General features: G+C 55.4%; 1 protein-coding gene across 1 annotated transcript in view; it reads right to left on the bottom strand.

The window, feature by feature from the left end:
- The window catches only part of LOC102575841 (zinc finger protein 850-like), a 29,302-nt gene extending 9,911 nt beyond the window's left edge, over positions 1-19,391 (bottom strand). Inside the window, exons 1-8 of the mRNA XM_059731596.1 lie at positions 19,246-19,391; positions 18,886-19,073; positions 17,774-17,984; positions 17,031-17,120; positions 16,391-16,542; positions 11,666-11,792; positions 8,880-8,996; positions 5,439-7,923 (exon numbers count right to left, since the gene is read on the bottom strand). Coding sequence (XP_059587579.1) covers positions 5,439-7,923; positions 8,880-8,996; positions 11,666-11,792; positions 16,391-16,542; positions 17,031-17,120; positions 17,774-17,984; positions 18,886-19,073; positions 19,246-19,333 — 3,458 coding nt within the window. The 5' untranslated portion in view covers positions 19,334-19,391. The remainder of the gene's footprint in view (positions 1-5,438; positions 7,924-8,879; positions 8,997-11,665; positions 11,793-16,390; positions 16,543-17,030; positions 17,121-17,773; positions 17,985-18,885; positions 19,074-19,245) is intronic.
- Positions 19,392-20,068: the final 677 nt, after the last annotated feature.

Here is a 20,068-nt window from a genome sequence, read left to right as displayed (position 1 = left end):
ACCACACCCACGACAGCCCCGGGGGGTCAAGGAGGAGCTGGCATCACCAACGCCTGTCACCACCAGGACCCACGGCTCAAAGAGGAACCAGAGCTGCCACCGCTGCCACCACCCCGTAGGGTGAAAGAAGAGCTGGAGTGAATGTGGGGCGCAGGGGGCGGCCGGTTCCTGGGCACCAAGGCTGAAGTAGCCCAGCCACGGGCCATCTCTGCCCTATCCAGCAGCCATGATGGTGGCAATGGCAGCAGTGGCAGTGGCAGCCACGACATGATGGTGGAAACCATGACAGTAGCGATGGTGGCCATGGCATGTTGACAATGGCAGTGGGCACAATGGTAGCGACAGTGGTCTTGAGATGACAGTGGCCACAACACATTGGAGATGTGGGCCAAGACGGCAGTGATGGTGGCAGCTGTGATTGTGGCAACAGCCTGCTAGGATGTGGGTATTTCCACCCTGCTCTGCTTCCTCTCTGCCTCTGCGTGGATCGTCTCCTCCCGTCAATAAACAGCCGTGTTGGACCTAGCTGGCTTCACCCGTCTGTCCCAGGGCAGCGGTGGGGGGCAGACGCCAGCACCGGGGCAGGGTAGGGCCGGGCCTGGAGATGCTCTGTATCTTGGCTGATGATCCCTTCCTCTTGCCCCACCGGGCAGGCCTCAGGCAGCCCCAGTGGGGCAAGGAGCCAGGCTTGGGGCCTGCAGGGCCCCCCCATCCCTGGGGACACTGAGCTGGGAAGGACAGACTGCATGGCCTGGGGTGGGGGTGGCTGGTGCACCCATCCCTGGGATCTCAGACCTCTCCACGGGGGCTGCTGTGGGGAAAGCATGTGTGTGTGCACGTGCACATGTCCCAGATGTTTGAGTTTTGTGAGCGTGCATCTGTGTTTCTGTGCCCTGGACGACTGGGTTCTACATTGCGTGTCCTCGACACCCGGGTCCTATGCGTGCATGTATGCGCGCATGTGCGTGTGTGTGTCCAGGATGCCTGCAGTGTGTGTGTGTGTGTGTGTGTGTGTGTGTGTGTGTGTGTGTGTGTGTGTGTGTGTGTGCGCGTGCGTGTCTGGAAGCCTGGATGATATAGGGAGAGATGATTGTGTGTGTGCACCCCAGATGCCTGGGTTGTGAATGTGTGTGTCTCAAACCTGGGTGTTGTATGCGTGTCCCAAAGGCCTGGATTCCATGTGTGTGCACCCTGGATGCCCAGGTTGTGTGCATGCATGCACGTGTGTATGTGTCCCAAATGCCTGGGGGGGAGGCGTGTGTGTGTGTGTGTGTGTGTGTGTGTGTGTGTGTCCATCCCAGAGGTCTGGGTTCTAAGCACGTGTCCCAGACACCTGGGGGTGTTGTGTATGTTTGTGCGTGTCCCCCAGTATCCGTGTCCCGGATGCCTGGGTTCTGTGCGCGTGCCCTGCTCTTCTTACCCACAGCACCTGCCCAGCAAACCCGTGCCCTCCAGTTCCCAGAGCCCCGTGGCTCCACAAGCTGCACCCGGCAGGCGTCGGAGGCCATTCTGGGTCCAGGCCCCCAGGCAGGGACAATCTGGGCCCCAGCCGGGCTGCAGCCTCCCCTCCCCAGCGCTGGGGGCTGCTCCATGCTGCTGGGCACCCCAGGCTGAGCTGGACACCAGGCTTGGGGAGGGGGGCAGGGGGCTGGTAGGATCTGCTCTGGGTCTCTGCCACCATTTGGCGGCTCAGTGGGTCTGGGCACCGCAGGGCAACAGAGAGATGATGGAGAGAGAGAGAGAAAGCAGGAACATAGGGATGGCAAGAGGTGGAGATGGACAGAGATAGACGGCTAGATTATAGGTGTATGGATAGAGGGATAGCGATACCTAGGTAGAGAGATGGTGGGTGGGTGGGTGGACAGAGTTATACAGTTGGTGTGTGGAGAGGAGTAAGGGATGGATGAATGGACAAGTGGATGGCTGGATGGATGGACAGATGAATGGGTGGATGGGATTATAGAAACGAACAGATGGCTGACTGGTTCATTGGCTGGATGCACAGATAACTAGATGATATATGGATAGATGAATAGAAATATCTATGTAGGTAGACAGAGATAGAGAGATGGATAGAGATGGATGGATGCTCTGGTTCATTGGATGGACGGATAGAGATGGATAGGTAGATGATAGATATATGGATAGAGATATCTAGGGAGATAGAAGGACGGGTACATAGAGACAGCGAGATGGATATAGAGAGGAGTAGCTAGAGATATCTAGATAGAGGGCAATAGAGGCAGAGAGAGATGGATTAAGATGGATGGATAGAGAGGGACAGATACATAAAGCTAAATGATACATGGAGAGAGGAACAGAAATATCAGGGTAGGGACAGAGGTAGAGCTAGATGGCTGGAGAGGGAGAGGCATAGCGGTATACAAGTAGATGGAGAGGCAGCCAGATGGACAGATGAAGACAGATAGATAGGTATCTAGGCAGATGGATGGCCAGAGACAAACACAGACAGAGGGACAGGGACAGATGGAGCTCTAGGTAGATAGAGACAGAGACCGAGACCGAGACGGGACTCAACCAGCCCAGCCGCGGGCCTGTCCTACCTGCCCTTGGAGACCTCCTCGGATAGAGACTCCCGCTCTGCGCAGCCTGTTCCAGCCCGCGACCACACGCACGTTCAGCAAGGGCCTCCTCGTCTCCAGCCTCCCTTTCGCCTGCTGCAGCTTGCGGCCATTGCTCCCCTCCTGTCCCGTGGCCAAAGAAGAGCTCCGTCCTCGTCCATCAGGGCTGGGAAGATGGGGATCAGATCCCGTCAGACTCGCTCACCCCAGCTCTCCCAGGCCCTGGATCGGTTTTGTGGCCCTCGCCTGGGCTCTTCCCAACCCGTCCACCTCCTCCTCGTTCTGCGGGGCCCAAACTGGACCCAGGGCTGCAGGGGAGGCCTCTCCAGTGCCGCGCGGAGCGGGGGAGTCTCTGCCCTGGGTTTGCAAGCGCAACTCCTGTCCACGCAGCCCAGGAGGCTGTGGCTTGGCCTCAGGACAGATGCTCGTTGGGTTGCAAACACCGCGAGGGGGTGGCAGATACCAGATCCTGGAGCCCCCCCAGCAGGCCACGACACCCGGGAGTCAGAGATTTCTAGTCGGAAGGGACCTGGTAGATCACCGGGTCTGACCCCCTACTCCGGGGAGGAAACAGTGCTGGGGTTAGGTAACCCCAGCCAGATTTCTTGAGGAAATCCAGGGGTGTAGGGCGTAGCCGTGTTGGTCTAAGGACATAGGCAGACAAGGCTCTTTGGGTAACTGATCTTTTATTAGACCAACTCAATACTGGTACTGGTACTTGGCATTTGCTATCCAAATGCAGTCTGAAGGCTTGGGAAGAGCAGTTCAATGATACCACCTTTGGCTGTTTCCATCTCGGAGGCGTCAGGACACCCTAGGACCAAATCCTGCCAGGATTTATGTCTGGGCACAGATACCTTGGAGTCTGCGATGGGAATGAATTGTGGACAATTAAACACCCCTCACATTGGCCAAGGAAGGAGCAAGGAAACCCACAGAGAATATTTTAGGGCCAGGAAGGAGTCTGGAAGGGACAACAGAGCAGAAAAGCAGCAGAGACGTCCCTGCAAGTGGAGACAAGCCCCAACAACGTAGGGAAGGAGGGCAGAGCTTTCCCTCGTCCCTGCATCACTCCTCTTACCCATGCCTCACCTCCCCGAGCCCTGCAGCCCCAGCGCCCTCCTGCTCTCTCCATCCCCAAGAGCTGGCAAGGGACAGAAAGGCCCCAGCCCATGCCCCAAACAGTAGTGCCAGAGCCACCGGGTGTGATCATCTCCCCAGCGATGGCAGTGCACGCAGCAGTCACTCCCCCAGGGCCAGGGGCAGCAACACCAGGCCTTTCAGCAGCCTCCCCGTGCCCCTCGGGCAAAGGCTTTGCTCCCCACTGCTGTCTCTGGTCATGGATAGGGCCTGCTCTGAAGTCTCCTGCTCCTGCCCCGGCGAGCCGAGTCCTGTAGTTGCCTCTGGTGCAAAAGCTGTGCTTTGGTGGCGGCAGTCTCCGACCTCTGCAACCCCAGCACCCAGGCTGGGGTCTCTGGATCGTGCCCCTCCTGCTTGCTGCCCAGGCTGGGAGCAGCCCCAGGCACCTCTCAGTGGCAGGCCCCTGCGCTACCTCTGTTTGAACACGCTCCCCTGGTTTCTGCGCGCGGGAGCAGCTCAGGAGCTGCCTGGGAGGGGGAAGCTCTCCCTTCCTGCGCTGCTCCCTCCCTGGAATTAGCAATGGCGGGGCCGGCAACTCTTTGCCTCGGAGGTTGCAGGGGTCTCTAGGGCAGCAAGCAGCAGGACATGCGTCCCCACAACGATCAGGGAGGCCTTAGTAGTCACGGCGAGAGATTACAACATGCTGCATTTCACCAGGAGGAGGTCTTCCTACTTTCCCCACCCTCCCACAGGAGACAGCTGGTGCCTCCTTCACCCATTCCACCCAAAAAAGAGGCTCCACTGCCCCCCGGTCAGATGTTTCTTCAAAAGGGCAGGGTCCTTGCTGCACAGCAAGACGTGGGAGCGAGGCCTTGAGTGTGATGAACTCCTGCTCCCACGGCTTAGCAACAATGCCTGGATTGCAGTGAGTCCTCTGGAAGGGAAGGGGTGGGAAGGCACAGAGCGCTCTGCCCTGGAAAGGGGTCTGTTCCCGCTGCACAGCTCTGGAGAAGACACAGATGCCAGCCACAGGGATAGCACATCCCGTTCTGGGGCTTTAATAGAAAATGCATTATGGAGAATGCAATGAAGGGCAGAGGGGCAGCAGGCAGCCAGCGGTGCAGTTTTGGAGAGAGGCTGCAAAGCAAAACCGGGCTCGGGGTGCAAGTAGCAGCTCCTTGCAGACACCCAGTGGGCATGTGCCAACCAAGGGGAAGGCCAATGTGGTAGAGAAGAAAGGCGAGGTCAGGGAATGATTCTCCAGCCATAAATGCTCTCCTTCCCACATCTCCAGAGCCTTGAACAGGAGTGAGGACGAAGCTGGGAGGTGGCTGACGCTGTCCCTGGGTGTCATTTGGAGCCAGGTGTCTTGCAGAGGGCACCCTCTTGTGAAAGTGCTTGTTCGTTCCCAGGAAGAACTTTTTGGCTGTTTGAGAAGGATGGGGAACACGCAGGCTTCCCCCAGCATTTGGATTGCCCTCTGCCCGAGGTGTTTCCTCTTAGCACCTCTCTCGGATCAAACCTGGGGGACAAGCCTCTGTGTCCTTTGGGTTGTGCTGCACCATATCCGGGTCAAAGCCTGGGTGATTTCTTTCTCCAGTCCACCCGCATGAGTCTGCTTCTCCTCCATGTGGATGTGCCAGTGCCAGGCTAGGTGGGAGGTTTTGGTGAAGCTCTTCCCACACAGAGCACCGGTGTAGCTTCTCCACTGTGCGGAGGAGCTGGTGCTGTGCCAGGTAGGAAAAGCAGGTGAAGCTTTTCCCACACTAAGAGAACTGATGGGGTTTCTCCCCTGGGTGGATTCGCTGGTGCTGGGACAGGTGGGAGGACCGGGTAAAGCTTTTCCCACACACAGAGCACTGATACGGCTTCTCCCCGGTGTGGATGCGCTGGTGCTGGGCCAGGCTGGAGGACTGGGCGAAGCTCTTCCCACATTCGGGGCACTGATGCGGCCTCTCTCCCGTGTGGATGCGCTGGTGCTGGGTCAGGTTGGAGGAGTAGGCGAAGCTTTTCCCGCACTCAGAGCACCGATGCGGCTTCTCCCTGGTGTGGATGCGCTGGTGCTCAGCCAGGTTGGAGGAGTTGATAAAGCTTTTCCCGCACTCAGAGCAGTGATATGGTTTCTCCCCCGTGTGCACGCGCTGGTGCTGGACCAGGCTGGAGGAGCAGGTGAAGCTCTTTCCGCACTCAGAGCACTGATGTGGCTTCTCCCCGGTGTGGATGCGCTGGTGCTGGGCCAGGCTGGAGGACTGGGTGAAGCTCTTCCCGCACACAGAGCACTGGTGCGGCCTCTCTCCTGTGTGGATGACCTGGTGCTGGGCCAGTTGGGAAGAGCAGGTGAAGCCCTTCCCACACACCGAGCACTGATACGGCTTCTCCCCGGTGTGGATGCGCTGGTGCCGAACCAGGGTGGAGGACTGGGTAAAGCTCTTCCCACACACCAAGCACTGGTGCGGCTTCTCCCCGGTGTGGATGCGCTGGTGCTGGACCAGGTTGAAGGAGTTGGTGAAGCTCTTCCCACACACGGGGCACTGATGCGGCTTCTCCCCAGTGTGGATGAGCTGGTGCCGGCCCAGAGTGGAGGACTGGGTGAAGCTCTTCCCACATTCAGAGCAGTGATGTGGCCTCTCCCCGGTGTGGATGAGCTGGTGCTTTGCCAGGTGGGACGGGCGGGTGAAGCTTTTCCCACACTCCGAGCACTGATGCGATTTCTCCCATATGTGGATGCGCTGGTGCCGGGCCAGGTGGGAGGATTTGGTGAAGCTCTTCCCACACACAGAGCACGGATGTCTCCTCTCCATCATGTGGATGAGCTGGTGCTGGGCCAGGTAGGAAGAGCGGGCAAAGCTTTTCCCACACCGAGTGCACTGATACGGCTTCTCCCCAGTGTGGATGCGCTGGTGCTGGGCCAGGTTCGAAGACTGGGTGAAGCTCTTCCCGCACACCGAGCACTGATGCGGCTTTTCCCCGGTGTGGATGCGCTGGTGCTGGGCCAGGCTGGTGGACCACATAAAGCTCTTCCCGCACTGCGCGCACTGGTACGGCTTCTCTCCCGTGTGGATGCGTTTGTGCTCGGTCAGGTGCGAGGACCGCGTGAACCTTTTCCCACAATCCGGACACTGATACGGCTTGTCCCCTACATGGATGTGCCGGTGCCGGACCAAGTAGTAAGACTGGGAGAAGCTCTTCCCACACACAGAGCACTGATGTGGCCTCTCCACGGTGTGAACGAGCTGGTGCTGCGCCAGGCGGGAAGCGCAGGTGAAGCTCTCCCCACACTCCGAGCACTGATGTGGCTTCTCCCCGGTGTGGACGCGCTGGGGTTTGGCCAGGACGGTAAAGCCCTTACCACATGCAGAGAGATGATATGGTTTCTCCCTTGTATGCACGAGCATGTGCCTGGCCAGGCTGGAGGGCTGCCTGAAGCCCTTCCCACATGCGGTGCAGTGGTGTAGCTGCTCCCTGCTCTGCGCGCACTGGTGCACGGACAGGCCTCGCCAGCACACGAAGGTCTTCCTGCACTCGGTGCAGCGGTGCATCTTCCTCCCCAGGTGGGAGCTCCGGTGCTGCGCCAGGAAGGAGAAGCGGGCGAAGGTCTTCCCGCACGTGACACAGCAGTACCGACGCTTCTCCCTGCGCCTGCGCTGGTTCTGGAGCAGGTCCGAGGGGAACACGAAGCTCTTCGCACCTTTGGTGAGGCGGTGGGGGAGCACTTTAGAGTGGATCTTGCGGTGAGCAGCCAGGGTCAGGAGGCAGGCGAAGCTCTTCCCAGACCTGGAGCATACGTAGGGCTTCACCCCAGCATGCCTTATCTTATGCAGAGCTAGGAGTGAAGGGCAGATAAAGCTTTTCCTGCACTCAGGGCAGGGCCGGGCTCTCCCCCTGGGCTTGGTGGTGAGCTCCGGCTTCCTTCTCAGGCCCTCACCACTGGCTTGGTTTGGACACAGGCTCTCTCTCCACTCCAACTTTGCCTTGTGGTTCTTCAGATCTCTCAGCTCCACAAATTGTTCCCTGAACACAGGACCCTTTCTGTCTTCTGTCCCATCTCCACTCTCCTGCCCCACTGGAGACGGTACCTGATTCAGTGCTACATCCTCCTTCTGCTTCTGGGGCCTCCCCTGACTCCTGGGCCATTGGTCCTGCTCAGGTCTGAGCAAGTCCAGTTCACCCAAACAGCCTGGGGAAGCCTGTCGTGGCTCCAGGTTTGCTGGTCCTTCCTCAGGACCTTGCTCGTCAGCTCTGCTGGGCACACAGGCACCTCCTGCAAGGGGAAGAGAAACTCCAGATTAGTCCCTGCCCTCCTATTCCTTCTGCTGCAACGGCCCCCCTAGCAGGACTGGATATGGCCACCTGTGTTTCCTTAAGGAAACAAGGTCTCCTTTGCAAACCCCAAGCACCGCGTGTGAGGGAGGGGCAGGTCCCCGTGCCGTGCTAATACTCCCTACTCGATGGGTTTCAGAACCAGACTCTCAGGTTTTCTGGCCCAGTGTCAGACCCCGCTGGGACACGTGCATCAGAACAGCACATGAATAGCGTCAAGCTCAAATGGGCCGAGGGTGAGAACTAAAGGATATGCTTCAAGCCAGTGTGAGGCTCTCTAGGGGCTGCTATATCCTACAGCATGGGCGGGTCCATGGGGAAACGAAGCCAAGCACTCTAATTGAATGGGCTCACGTGCTCTGGAAGCCAAAGTGCATACGTGAGCCTGCTCTCCGCTGCTCACCCTTGAGCTCTGGCAGTCCTGAGAGCAGCATCTGTGCGCAAGGGTCAGCAGCCTCTTGGTGGGTTTTTGGGGCTCGCCATCAGTCACGGGTATATTGGGAGCTCTGCCTTACATTGCACCAGCTGCTTCTGTGGCACACAAGCATTTCCAAGGGAAACCAGATCTGTGCCTAAAATCTGAGGCAGCAAACTCCATTTTCCCTCAACAGGCGTAATTAGGGGGAGAAGAAAGGAACAGTTGCTTGACTCCATAGCTTTGACTAGGTCCCTTCCAGCCCTAATGTCTATGAATTCCAGGGTGTGGGAATAATACCTGCTAGGACAAATTAGAAGATAAGCTATCTTCATACATTCATAGATGTAGGGTAGGAAGGGACCTCAGTAGGTCGAGTCCGACCCCCTGCCTGAGCAAGAAAGAGCGCGGGGGTGAGACGAGGGCAAGTCCGCGTGGGGCAGGTCCCCTGTCTGTCTGGGGAGGGGACAGCCACAGCTCACCTGGCAGCAGCTCCTCCGACTCTGAGATTTCCCCACGGTCCTCATCATCGCATGCCCAGAGCTCCACCTCTCCTCGCTGGATGCGGCAGATTAAGTCAGGTGTGGGACCTCGATATCCTGTTTGGGGCAGCGGTTAACAAGTGTTCATGACTGGGGACTGGATGGACAATAACAAACCGGAATTTGGGGAACGGATCCCTTCAGCTGAGGGATTCCAGTAGGACCCTGAAGGACAAGGAGGATGGATATTTAGGATGACAGGTGGCACTACAGGGAGAAGCCTTCAATAAATGATAATCCTCGTCACCCTGGTAGTGGAGGAACGCTCATAGGAAACAAAGCAGAAACCACTCAGAAGTATAAAAAGGGTAGGAAACTTGCAGTCACGAGGGCCAGGGGTGATGATGCTGTGATTCATGGAGGTATTAGAAAGCAGAAAAGCTTGTGCTGTTTTCAAGGTACCAAAATTAAGAGATACTGGACACGCTTCGGGATGGATAACATATATAACTGCAAGTGAAGAAGTGGAAATGAGTTTATTCTTAGTGAACTTTTAAAGTGAGGCCTCGAGGCACCAAAAAGAACCCATGACAGATCGCTCGCAAGGAAACTGTTTTTTTCCGGGACAGAGGGTAATTCGTCATGAAGAGGGCACAGGAGAGGATGATTTTATAACAACTGCAGATGCAACTAAAGCTAACACCCCATCCAATGGGAGGATGATCCCAGGGCAGGCATGGGTGCATAGGTTACCAGATACAACAGGATTTAGGATAAAGTTCACGGGGCTCATTAAGATGGACAAAAGAAGAAAAAAAGGGAGACACATTTTACAGCACATGAAACCCCATAATGTGGAAATGATCTACAGAGTTTCCCAAAACAAGGACAACCCTTGAATCACAGCTCCCGCCGCCACATCTAAAAGAGAGGGCTATTCCAGGCAAACACACTGCACCAGGACTAGAAATGGAGATATTTGGACCAGAGTGAAAGTGTGATATCTTGTGAACGCCCAGTGGCTCAGCACAGCATGCTACTTGATGGCTTCGGGCTACTCTCTAAATATAACAAAGGGAAAACTGGGGGAGACGTGACATGGTACACATTAGCTTGTAGGGAATCCCTGACCTATGTAGCAAAGCAAACCAACAGTCTTCCTATAATAATACAGGCCTTCATTAGGATATATGTTGGGATACTGGGAAGGAGACAGCCATCTCCCCACTGGAGCTAGGAGATTGCTCCCTGCCCCCAGGAGCTGTCTGCTGCAAGGGCAGGGCAATGGCAGAGTCTGGGCTTGGACAATGGTCCCCTGCCATTTGCAAATTTGCTCCCAGTAGGCCGTCTACACGTGCTATGCCGTGCAGTAACTACTCTGCACTTCATTTGCTACCTACATTTGCAGGGAGCCAATTAACCATGGAGTAGACCAACTTACTACGCAATAAGCATCTGCATGTGTAGTTGGTGATGCTTACCGGGCAGTAAACTGGTTTGTTGAGCTTGAAGTGTCTCATGTAGACGCGCTCACTAAATTAAAGATGGAATTAGGAGATCAACGGGATGGGAATTACGGCATTTCATCTAAAAAACGAACAGGAAAAGAGATGGAGGGTGAAAGGCGACTGATATATCACATTTCTTTTTCAAAGAGATAGGTAGTAAAGATCAATCTTCCAATGGCTGGAGAACAGTTACTTAGCCACTCCTTGAAAAAGGTAAGGAAAAGGTTGTTGCAGCTAGACTCAAGAGGACCACCAAGATGAGTGATAATCAGTGTGATTTTAGGAGTGTGCAAAACTACTCTGAAATATTCAGGATAATCACAGAAAAAGAGCCAAAAGCTCTATATGGTCTCTGTTCAGCTAGAAAAAGCATAAGTGAACTTCCCTAAGGAAGTCCTTTGGAAGAAATGGAGGGGGAAAAAAGCACCAGAAAACCAAACTGACCCAGTAAAAGATAAGTACCTCAAACCTCCACACAACCCAGAGCAAGTCTGTGTATTAGAGATCCTCTGGAAATGAAAACTGGTTTTCACTAGGCCCTGCACCAAGCTCAGCTCTTTTTATCACGGTGACGGGCACCTGACATGCAGGAGGGTGTAAGGAGAAGGAAACTTCTGAGAGGCAAAGTGAGCTTGAGAGCACGGGTCTTGCAGCTAAGCCAGAGCCGGTGGTGTAGAGAGATGAAGGTGATAGGAAGGATTCAGGGCAGCTTTCAGAGAAGTACCTGGGCTCCATCACGTGTGTGCATGTCACTAAAGGAGTTGAGGAAATGCAAAACCTGTGCTGTAGCAGCACAGGCTGATAAGACTTCCATTAACTGCTGCCTGGTAAGAACCAAAGGAGGAGAAGCTGGATTCAGTTCTACCTAAATCCTCTATGCTTGGATCCTTAAATATGGTTGGACAGGATGCACTAAGTCAAAGAGGGAGGAAATCAGAATAATTCCACCCGAAAGAGCCGACAGTGAATTTGTATGCGCAATGAATCGGAAATGATGTGAGTACGCTAAGAAGGCAAAGGAAGATCATGCTGCCAAGAAGCTGCTGGATATGGCAGCACCAGGAGTTAGAAGAATGGAGAAGACTCAAGGGAAGGCGGCTGAATCGCATGAAGGAGGATATATAAATATGAAACGCGAGAGAGGCCTGATCAGTGACGGCAGCGGGGAGGAGGAAGATTTAAACCGCCAGTCTCAAGTTCATGGGGTTTGAAAAACACGAAGACAGTACACTTCAGAGTTCACATAGGAATAGGGATAAGCAAGACCCAGAGCTTTACCCAGGGAAACGAGGGCTTGGTAATTCCTCAGCATCTGATCCCGGTAAAGCCCCTTGTCTCCATCGTCCAGCAGCGCCCACTCCTTCCGCGTGAAATGAAGAGCCACGTCCTCAAAGGCGTCCCAGAGCTGCAGACACAAGCCGTACAGCATCACTATCTCCTGTTCCAGCTGCTTCCAGCCCCCACAGCCCTAGCTGGACTTACTTTGTGTTTCAAAGTTTTGCAAGCTTAGTCTTGACAGGTAGGGGTACAAAATTCCCTATTACTCCGCTGTTATGCGATGTGGAGATGGCTTTGTGGACATAAGAGTTAAAGTTTCTGCCCTAGCCCATCTCATCCAGGGAGATGGTGCAGCTAATCTTACTTGGCATAGGGACCAGCTTCCTTATTAGTTCAGATACAAGGACTCCCCATACAGAAGTACAAATGGCAATGCCACGGGCATGCATACAGCCCTCACAACATGACAATATTTTAAAGACAGACCAGGAAGTCTGGTCCCTCCACACCTGTCTCTCATTTACTTCATTTACTAAGGTGCATCAATAACACCTTCATCCTATGGACAGACGGCAAGGAACCTCTAGAGAAATTTCAACAGGATTTTAACAACTTCCACCTCTCCCTCAAATCAACACTGGAATATTGCATCCAGCAAATTCATCTCCTAGACACCACGCTGAAGGTTTGCAATGGCTACGTTGGCACATTATATCAGAAACCTACCACCTAGTAAAGCTAGCTTGTGTCCTAAGCCCACCACTAGATACACCGTTCAAACCCCGGCTCTACGCTACGACACTACTTGCATCAATACCTGCCATCCGCCACGAAGCACACCTTAAAGGCCTGCAGCAGAGACTCCTACAATTGGAAAACAATCCCAAAACTCATCACTACAAGCGAAAAAGCCAGGCTCAGACCTCACTCCCACCTCCCGCAATACCAACCTGGGAAGCAAAGACAACAGAGTGCTACTGCGAGTGTCACCAGAGCCCCCAGCTCAAAACCCTTGGACACACCATTACTGACCTCCATCCCCTCGTCGACAAGGACGGCTGGTCAGTACGGCCATGGGGGACAAACCGGTCTGGCTAACAGGCAGCCTCCCAAGCTCAAACAGCCTCTCAAACAACAGGCTACCAACTCCCATTCACACCAGGGTACCACGCCTTGGAGTGGCTCCCAGTGCAAACCGGGCTCCATCCTTAATACACAGGCTTCTGTGTGCGCTTTGTGTGGGGGCCTTCACTTATTTTCCCCTCTCCCAGCAGTGTCTTGACTCCCACCTCCCTCCCCCCACCGTATCTGGTATTCAAAAGACACTCTTTATTTGATAGCCTGGCTTGTCCATGTCCTTTCATTGCACCTGAGAAATGAGCTTGGCCTTGCAAAAACTTCTGCTGTGCCTCTCAGCTTCACTTAGTTTGTAAGGTGCAAATCTACCCTGTCCTCTGCCTCATCTGAGCGGTCGCAGAGCTTCCTCTCGTGCGTGGATGACCTCTACCTGACTCAAGAAGTCTATGGGACAACGAGAGGCAAAGCGCTGCTCGACCTGGTGCTGGCTACTGGGGAGGACCTAGTCGGCGACCTAGTGATCGATGGGAAGCTGGGTGACAGCGACCACGAGCTGATCACCTTCACCATCCGCCGAAAAGCTGGCAAGTCGGTCAGCAACACGCAAGTCCTTGACTTCAGGAAAGCCGACTTTGACAAGCTCAGGAGGCTTGTCAGTGATGCCCTAAGGGACCATGACCACAGGGAGAGGGGAGTTCAAGAAGAGTGGTTGCTCCTCAAGGGAGCGATCCTCAATGCACAAACTAAGTCTATTCCATCTCGGAGGAAAGGCAGCAAGAGGGCACAGCAGCCCCCCTGGCTCTCCAGGGACCTAGCAGACCTCCTGAGGCTAAAAAGAAAGGCCTACAAAGGATGGAGGATGGGAGTCACCTCCAAGGAGGATTATTCTGCACGGGTCCGGTCCTGTAGGGAGCAGACCAGGAAAGCCAAGGCTGCAACTGGACTCCAGCTAGCTTTGAGCATCAAGGACAATAAAAAGTCCTTTTTCAGATATGTGGGGAGCCGGAGGAAAAGCAGGGGCAACGTTGGACCCCTGCTGAACCAGATGGGGCAGCTGACAACTGATGCTCAGGAAAAAGCCAACCTATTAAATAGGTACTTTGCGTCAGTCTTTCATCAGTCCCATGGGACGCCCATGCCCGCTACGGGACAAGGAAGTCTGGGTGAGAGTGATCCTCTGCCCTCCATTAATGCTGACTTCGTGAAGGAACATCTTGAGAAGCTGGATACCTTCAAGTCAGCCGGCCCTGACAATCTTCACCCCAGGGTACTCAAGGAGCTGGCGAGCATCATAGCCCAGCCTCTAGCGCGGATCTTTGAAAACTCTTGGCGCTCTGGTGTAGTGCCCGAAGACTGGAAGAAGGCCAACGTGGTGCCTATCTTCAAGAAAGGGAGGAAAGTGGATCCGGCTAACTATAGGCCCATCAGCCTGACTTCTATCCCGGGGAAGATCTTAGAAAAGTTTATTAAGGAGGCCATCCTTAATGGACTGGCCGATGCCAACATCTTAAGGGATAGCCAGCACGGGTTTGTTGCGGGTAGGTCTCGCTTGACCAATCTCATTTCCTTCTACGACCAGGTGACCTACCACCTGGACAAGGGAGATGAGATTGATGTCATATATCTTGACTTCAAAAAAGCCTTCGATCTGGTGTCCCATGATCGTCTCTTGGAGAAACTGGCCAATTGTCGCCTTGGGTCCCCCACGATCCACTGGCTGGAAAATTGGCTCCGGGGTCGGACCCAGAGGGTAGTAATTGATGGAAGTCACTCATCGTGGTGTCCTGTGACCAATGGGGCCCCCCAGGGCTCTGTCCTTGGACCCATACTGTTCAACATCTTCATTAATGATGTGGACACTGGAGTCAGAAGCGGACTGGCCAAGTTTGCCGATGACACCAAACTTTGGGGCAAAGCATCCACGCCAGAAGACAGGCGGGCGATCCAGGCTGACCTGGACAGGCTCAGCAAGTGGGCGGACGAGAATCTGATGGTGTTCAACGCCGATAAATGCAAGGTTCTCCACCTTGGGAAGAAAAACCCGCAGCATCCTTATAGGCTCGGCAGTGCTATGTTGGTTAGCACTATGGAAGAAAGAGACTTGGGGGTCATCATTGACCACAAGATGAACATGAGCCTGCAATGCGATGCTGCGGCTAGTAAAGCGACCAAAACGCTGGCTTGCATCCAGAGATGCTTCTCAAGCAAATCCCGGGACGTCATTCTCCCCCTGTACTCGGCCTTAGTGAGGCCGCAGCTGGAGTACTGCGTCCAGTTTTGGGCTCCACAATTCAAATAGGATGTGGAGAAGCTTGAGAGAGTCCAGAGAAGAGCCACGCGCATGATCAGGGGTCAGGGAAGCAGACCCTACAATGACAGGCTGAGAGCCCTGGGGCTCTTTAGCCTGGAAAAGCGCAGGCTCAGGGGTGATCTGATGGCCACCTACAAGTTTATCAGGGGTGACCACCAGTATCTGGGGGAACGTTTGTTCACCAGAGTGCCCCAAGGGATGACGAGGTCGAATGGTCACAAACTACTACAAGATCGTTTCAGGCTGGACATAAGGAAGAATTTCTTTACTGTCCGAGCCCCCAAGGTCTGGAACAGCCTGCCACCGGAGGTGGTTCAAGCGCCTTCATTGAACACCTTCAAGATGAAACTGGATGCTTATCTTGCTGGGATCCTATGACCCCAGCTGACTTCCTGCCCTTTGGGCGGGGGGCTGGACTCGATGATCTTCCGAGGTCCCTTCCAGCCCTAATGCCTATGAAATCTATGAAATCATCTCAAACTAGCACAGATGTCTAGCAGCCAGGTGCGCTCCTCACTCCTACCCAACTATATGCCCATAAGGCTGAGGGGCCACTGGCTGAGCTGGAAAGACCCTGCTGGCATCAGCTGCAGAGGCTCTATACGCTCCACGGTCTAGGCCAGGCTGGAGGGGACTTGCTGGGTTCAGTTGCAGAGACCATAGTGTCGTGCTTCCTGGTGGTGGCGGCATGGGTGACTGCTGCCTCCCGAGTCTGGGCAAGCTCCCGCAGATGCTGGCAGTGGCGGTGGGGCCAGAGCTGGCGAGCTCCCATGGACTCCCTGCCAGGGGGGGCAGGTGCCCCCATACCTCTCCCCATGTTTTGCCTGTGGGTGGCAGGATGTCACAGTATACCTAGAGCAGGGGTGGGCAAAATGCGGCCTGCAGGCCGAATGTGGCCAACCAAGCCATTCCATCCAGCCTGCGGGACCCCTAAACATTTAGAAAATGAATATTTATCAGCTCCTGGCTGCCTGTCAATGGCTTGCCAAAACTAAGTAAGTGGCCCTCCGCCCAAAATAATTGCCCGCCCCTGACCTAGAGGGCCTCATTCTTGGTGTTCGGGTCTTAAAATGTCCTATCTGATTGATCCTTAGATGCAGATGAGACAGCACTTTGAGTGCCTTCCAGCGTCAGCAACCCTGGCTATCTGAGCGTGGGAGCAAGGTTCTGCTAATCCCCGCTTGGTGTTTGCAGCCTCTGTCACCAGTCAGGCTTCCTCTTGTTGTCACTCTTCAGGTCTCTCCACTACCCCAAATTCTTCCCTGCAGCCCTGACTCCCCCTCACCTCTGCCCCAGCTGCAGTTTCACTCCACAAATGAACCTGATGCTTTGCTTACCTGCTTTGGAGGCATGCCCTGCCCCTTCCCCAGCTGGCCTGGTTGAGGTATCAGGGAATCCATCTCTCCCATTCTCCCCGGGCAAGTCCTCTGTAGCTCCAGGAATACGGGCACCTCCTCAGGAGGCTGTTCATCAGCTCTGCTAAAGGTCCCTGTATGTGTGGGTGGGGAAGAGCATGCACAGGTTAGCCTGGTGCAGCTGGCATGGGGAAAGCTCTGCTAGTCTCCTGTACTGGCCTGGGACTATGCCAGCTGGAGGCTTCAGTGTGCGGAAAAGCAGGGAGAAGGAAAACGTATAGTCCCACAGATGTTTTACTAGACCTCCACAGGGTCAAAGCTGGACAGGAGATCCAAAACTGCACCCAGTGCAGGGTGGTGATCAGAGCCTGCAGGGACATCGCTTCCCAGGAGAGAACCGAGGGATGTTGGTGCGATGTCACCATGCACACGTTAAGGAGGGTGGAGAGGAGGAAATGCAAAATCAGACTGCTCCAGGGTACGTGAAATGCTTCCGGGGCGCTGGGGGAACAAGAAAGGCTGACCAGCTGGAGCACTGAAACTATCAAAATGTTCTGGCAGAGATTTCTCCACCGATGGGGATGCCTCCTGCTGCTAGAAGGGTAAAACCACCACTCCTTACCTGCTCCTGGGGAAGGACTTTGTCCAGGGTAGGAACCTGAGCAGCTCTCGTCTGGTGCCCAGTCCCAGGTCTCCTCTGTTTTAGGAGAATCTGCAGCAGGACAGAGGCCTGGGGTTACCTGTACATGAAGCAGCCACACACCACTGGGGAAACCCACTGCCCTGACCGGAGCACCAGCCTTTTCTTGGGCAGGGAGGGCTCAGAGGGGCACGGAAAGGGGCTGATTAAAACATGCATAGATAATCAATTAGATAGTCATTACCACGGTAGCGCTACAAGGCCCAGCCAAGCTAAAGCCCGTTCCTGCTGGGAGGTGCACACATGCAGTGAGAAAGATCAGGGTGCTGCCCACCCACAGACAGAGTTGGGTCCTACCCCAACCCCATGCTTAGAAATACTGCCGCCCTGTCACAAGCAGAGGCAGCCATTGGAGACTCTCCTCCCGAACGCAGGACCCACGCAGGCACCCACACCCACGCCCTGGCCTGCATCCAGCACCTGACCTGCCACTGGCTCCCTGGACCTGTTCGAGACCTAGTACGGCACTGTACGGTACGCGCTGCTAGGTGTCCCACCTTACAGCACTTGTCTTGAAGCTAAGCTCTCACTCCCTTCCCTGTTTCTTTTTAGTTGTGCCCAAAATCAGCTGACCCACACTCAACAGCCACCCTAACAACAGGGTATGTTGCTCTTTGGGTACCAAGAGCATGTTAACGTTGTACGTCAAATAGGCTGGTAAGCACCTGACTTCTGGTCGGGCGAGGGCTGCTCTTTGGGGACATGAGGGGTCTTGTCCTGAGGTCCTGTGGTTTCCCCCAGTCCTGCCTCCTCCCGATGCCTGTCTGTACAATGGGCCTTGGGCTGCTCCAGCCAGCAATCGCCAGGTTCCTGCAATGACACCGTGGGCTGCATCTTGTCTGGGGAGATCTCCTCAACCTTCACACTCGCTGTGATCTGGGAATGAGATAAATCTGTCACTGGGGAGCCAGGAACTGGGAGACAGGACGGAGGGGAACGTCCCCCAGACACATGGAGGTTGGGACGGCAGCTGTGATGATCAGGGTGAAATAACCACTTCTCATCCCTTGCCTGTCCTGGCTGAAAACCCTCATCCCGGGCCACTGACTTGACACAGGTGTCTATACCGTGTCCCTACTCCCAGCACTATCTCTGGGGCAGGATGGCCAGGGCTTGCTCCAGCACCTGCTCCTTGCTGCGGTGCTGGGCTCCAGCCAGCGCTGGCACAGCTCCCGCAGGCGGCTGCAGAGCTCCCAAAGCTCCTCAGCCTCCTGGGAGCAGAGGCTTTGGAAGTGCTGGTGCCAGGTCTCTAGGGTGGGGAACTCATTCCCCAGTTCCAGCTGTTTCCAGAGCTGGGGCCAGGAGCTCCCTGCTGCCGGGACAGGAGGACATGCTCTGCCATGGGAGCCCATGCCGGCAACAGGCAGCTCACGGGGCCAGGGAGCAACCTCCTGATCCCTGCCCCTCAGCAGACTGGGAGCAAATCTGCTCGCGGTCTACACGGACTTTGCTATGCAGTAGCTACTCTGCAGTTCGTTTGCCACCTACACGTGCGGTAGTAAAGTAACCATGGAGCAGATCAATTTACTATGCAATAAGCATCTGCATATGTACACGGTGATGCCTACGGCGTAGTAAATCGGTGCATCGAGCAGTAAAGTGTCTCGCATAGATACACATGCTCACTAAACTGATTCCAGGGCACAGTGCAGAGCAAATCAGGAGGGGTAAAGTGAGAAAAGGGGTAAGCGGGAGAGGCGTCTATCTGGTCTGTGGAAGATCCTGGACCACTGGGAGCGTGACGGGATGCTATTCGATTGTCAGCGGCGCTCAGCACCGTAGGGAGGCCCCGCGTGTCCCAGCCTGGATGACACCAGGTCACTTTTCCCGCCCGGTCTGCTCCAGCCTGGAGACTTGCTGGCTCCTGCTCCTCCGGCTGCACCTGGGCTGCGAAGGGACGGCGCGCGGCTGCCACAGGCTCCAGCTCGGTCGGCATTTTCTCCACCAGCCTGCTCCCCCGGCCACCTGCGGGAAGGACACACACAGCACGCATCTTGGCTGGTGCTGGGAGACCCCGGACCCTGCCCCTGGCCCAGGTCTGCCTGCCCCCACCTCCCCTGCAGGCACCCACCTGGCACTCAGCCTCAAATCCCCGCACGGTGCCCCGCAGCCCGCTGCACCCCCAACACGCGCGCACCAGCTCGCTGCCCTGCAGCCCCGAGCCGCACCACCCCGCCGGCGCCTGCGCAGTGACTCCGCCTCCTCTCGGCTCCCCGCCTGGGCATGTGCAGTGGAGTCCTTGCCCTCCCCTCTGCAAAGGCGCATGCGCACAGAGTGGCTGCTTCCTTCTGGCCAGTCCAGCGGCACCGGGAGAAGGGACAGAGGGTTCACTGCGCATGCGCCAGTGCCTCAGGGGAGGGGTGGGAAAATGCCTCCTTGCGCATGCGCTGTTGGCAGAAGGAGGGGGCGTGGGACAGGGAAGGTGTGGGCTCCTGGCACGTGCTGGGGACGTGTCTTCTCTTTTGAACACGCTGGTCGAGGGACTGATGTGAAAGGCAGAAAAATGAATGTTTCCCCCTTTTGAATCAATTATTTAAAGCAGGAAAAATAATTCTCCTTCCCCCCATTCGTATTGTCGGTGCCGGAGTCGTTACTGGGAAGAGGGGAGATGCTGGTCTTCCCTTTCCTCTCATCATCCTTCTTTGAAAGCAAGAAAATTATTTTTTCCCCTTCTCTCCTTTTTTAATCCATCGTTTAATTCATCATTTTCCTCCTGGATTTCAAATCCTCTTTCCTGCTGTCCCGTGGTAGTGAATTCACTCCTGTGTAGTGGGGGCAGCGCCTGCCCCTGGGGCTCCCCGGTGCGTTTAACCCCCTCCGCCGTGAGCTGGGGAAGCTCTGGACACCCTGGAGCAACATCCCTTGTCCTTGCAGGCCGGGCTCCAGTGTTGCTTTAGAAACAGAAATGCAAAAATCTAGAGCTTTTGGTTTGGAGATGATACCTTTTATTAGACAGACTG

Source organism: Alligator mississippiensis, chromosome 7 (assembly GCF_030867095.1).
Source record: "Alligator mississippiensis isolate rAllMis1 chromosome 7, rAllMis1, whole genome shotgun sequence".
Taxonomy (NCBI): Eukaryota; Metazoa; Chordata; order Crocodylia; family Alligatoridae; genus Alligator; species Alligator mississippiensis.
This window is presented reverse-complemented; position numbering and strand designations above follow the sequence as displayed.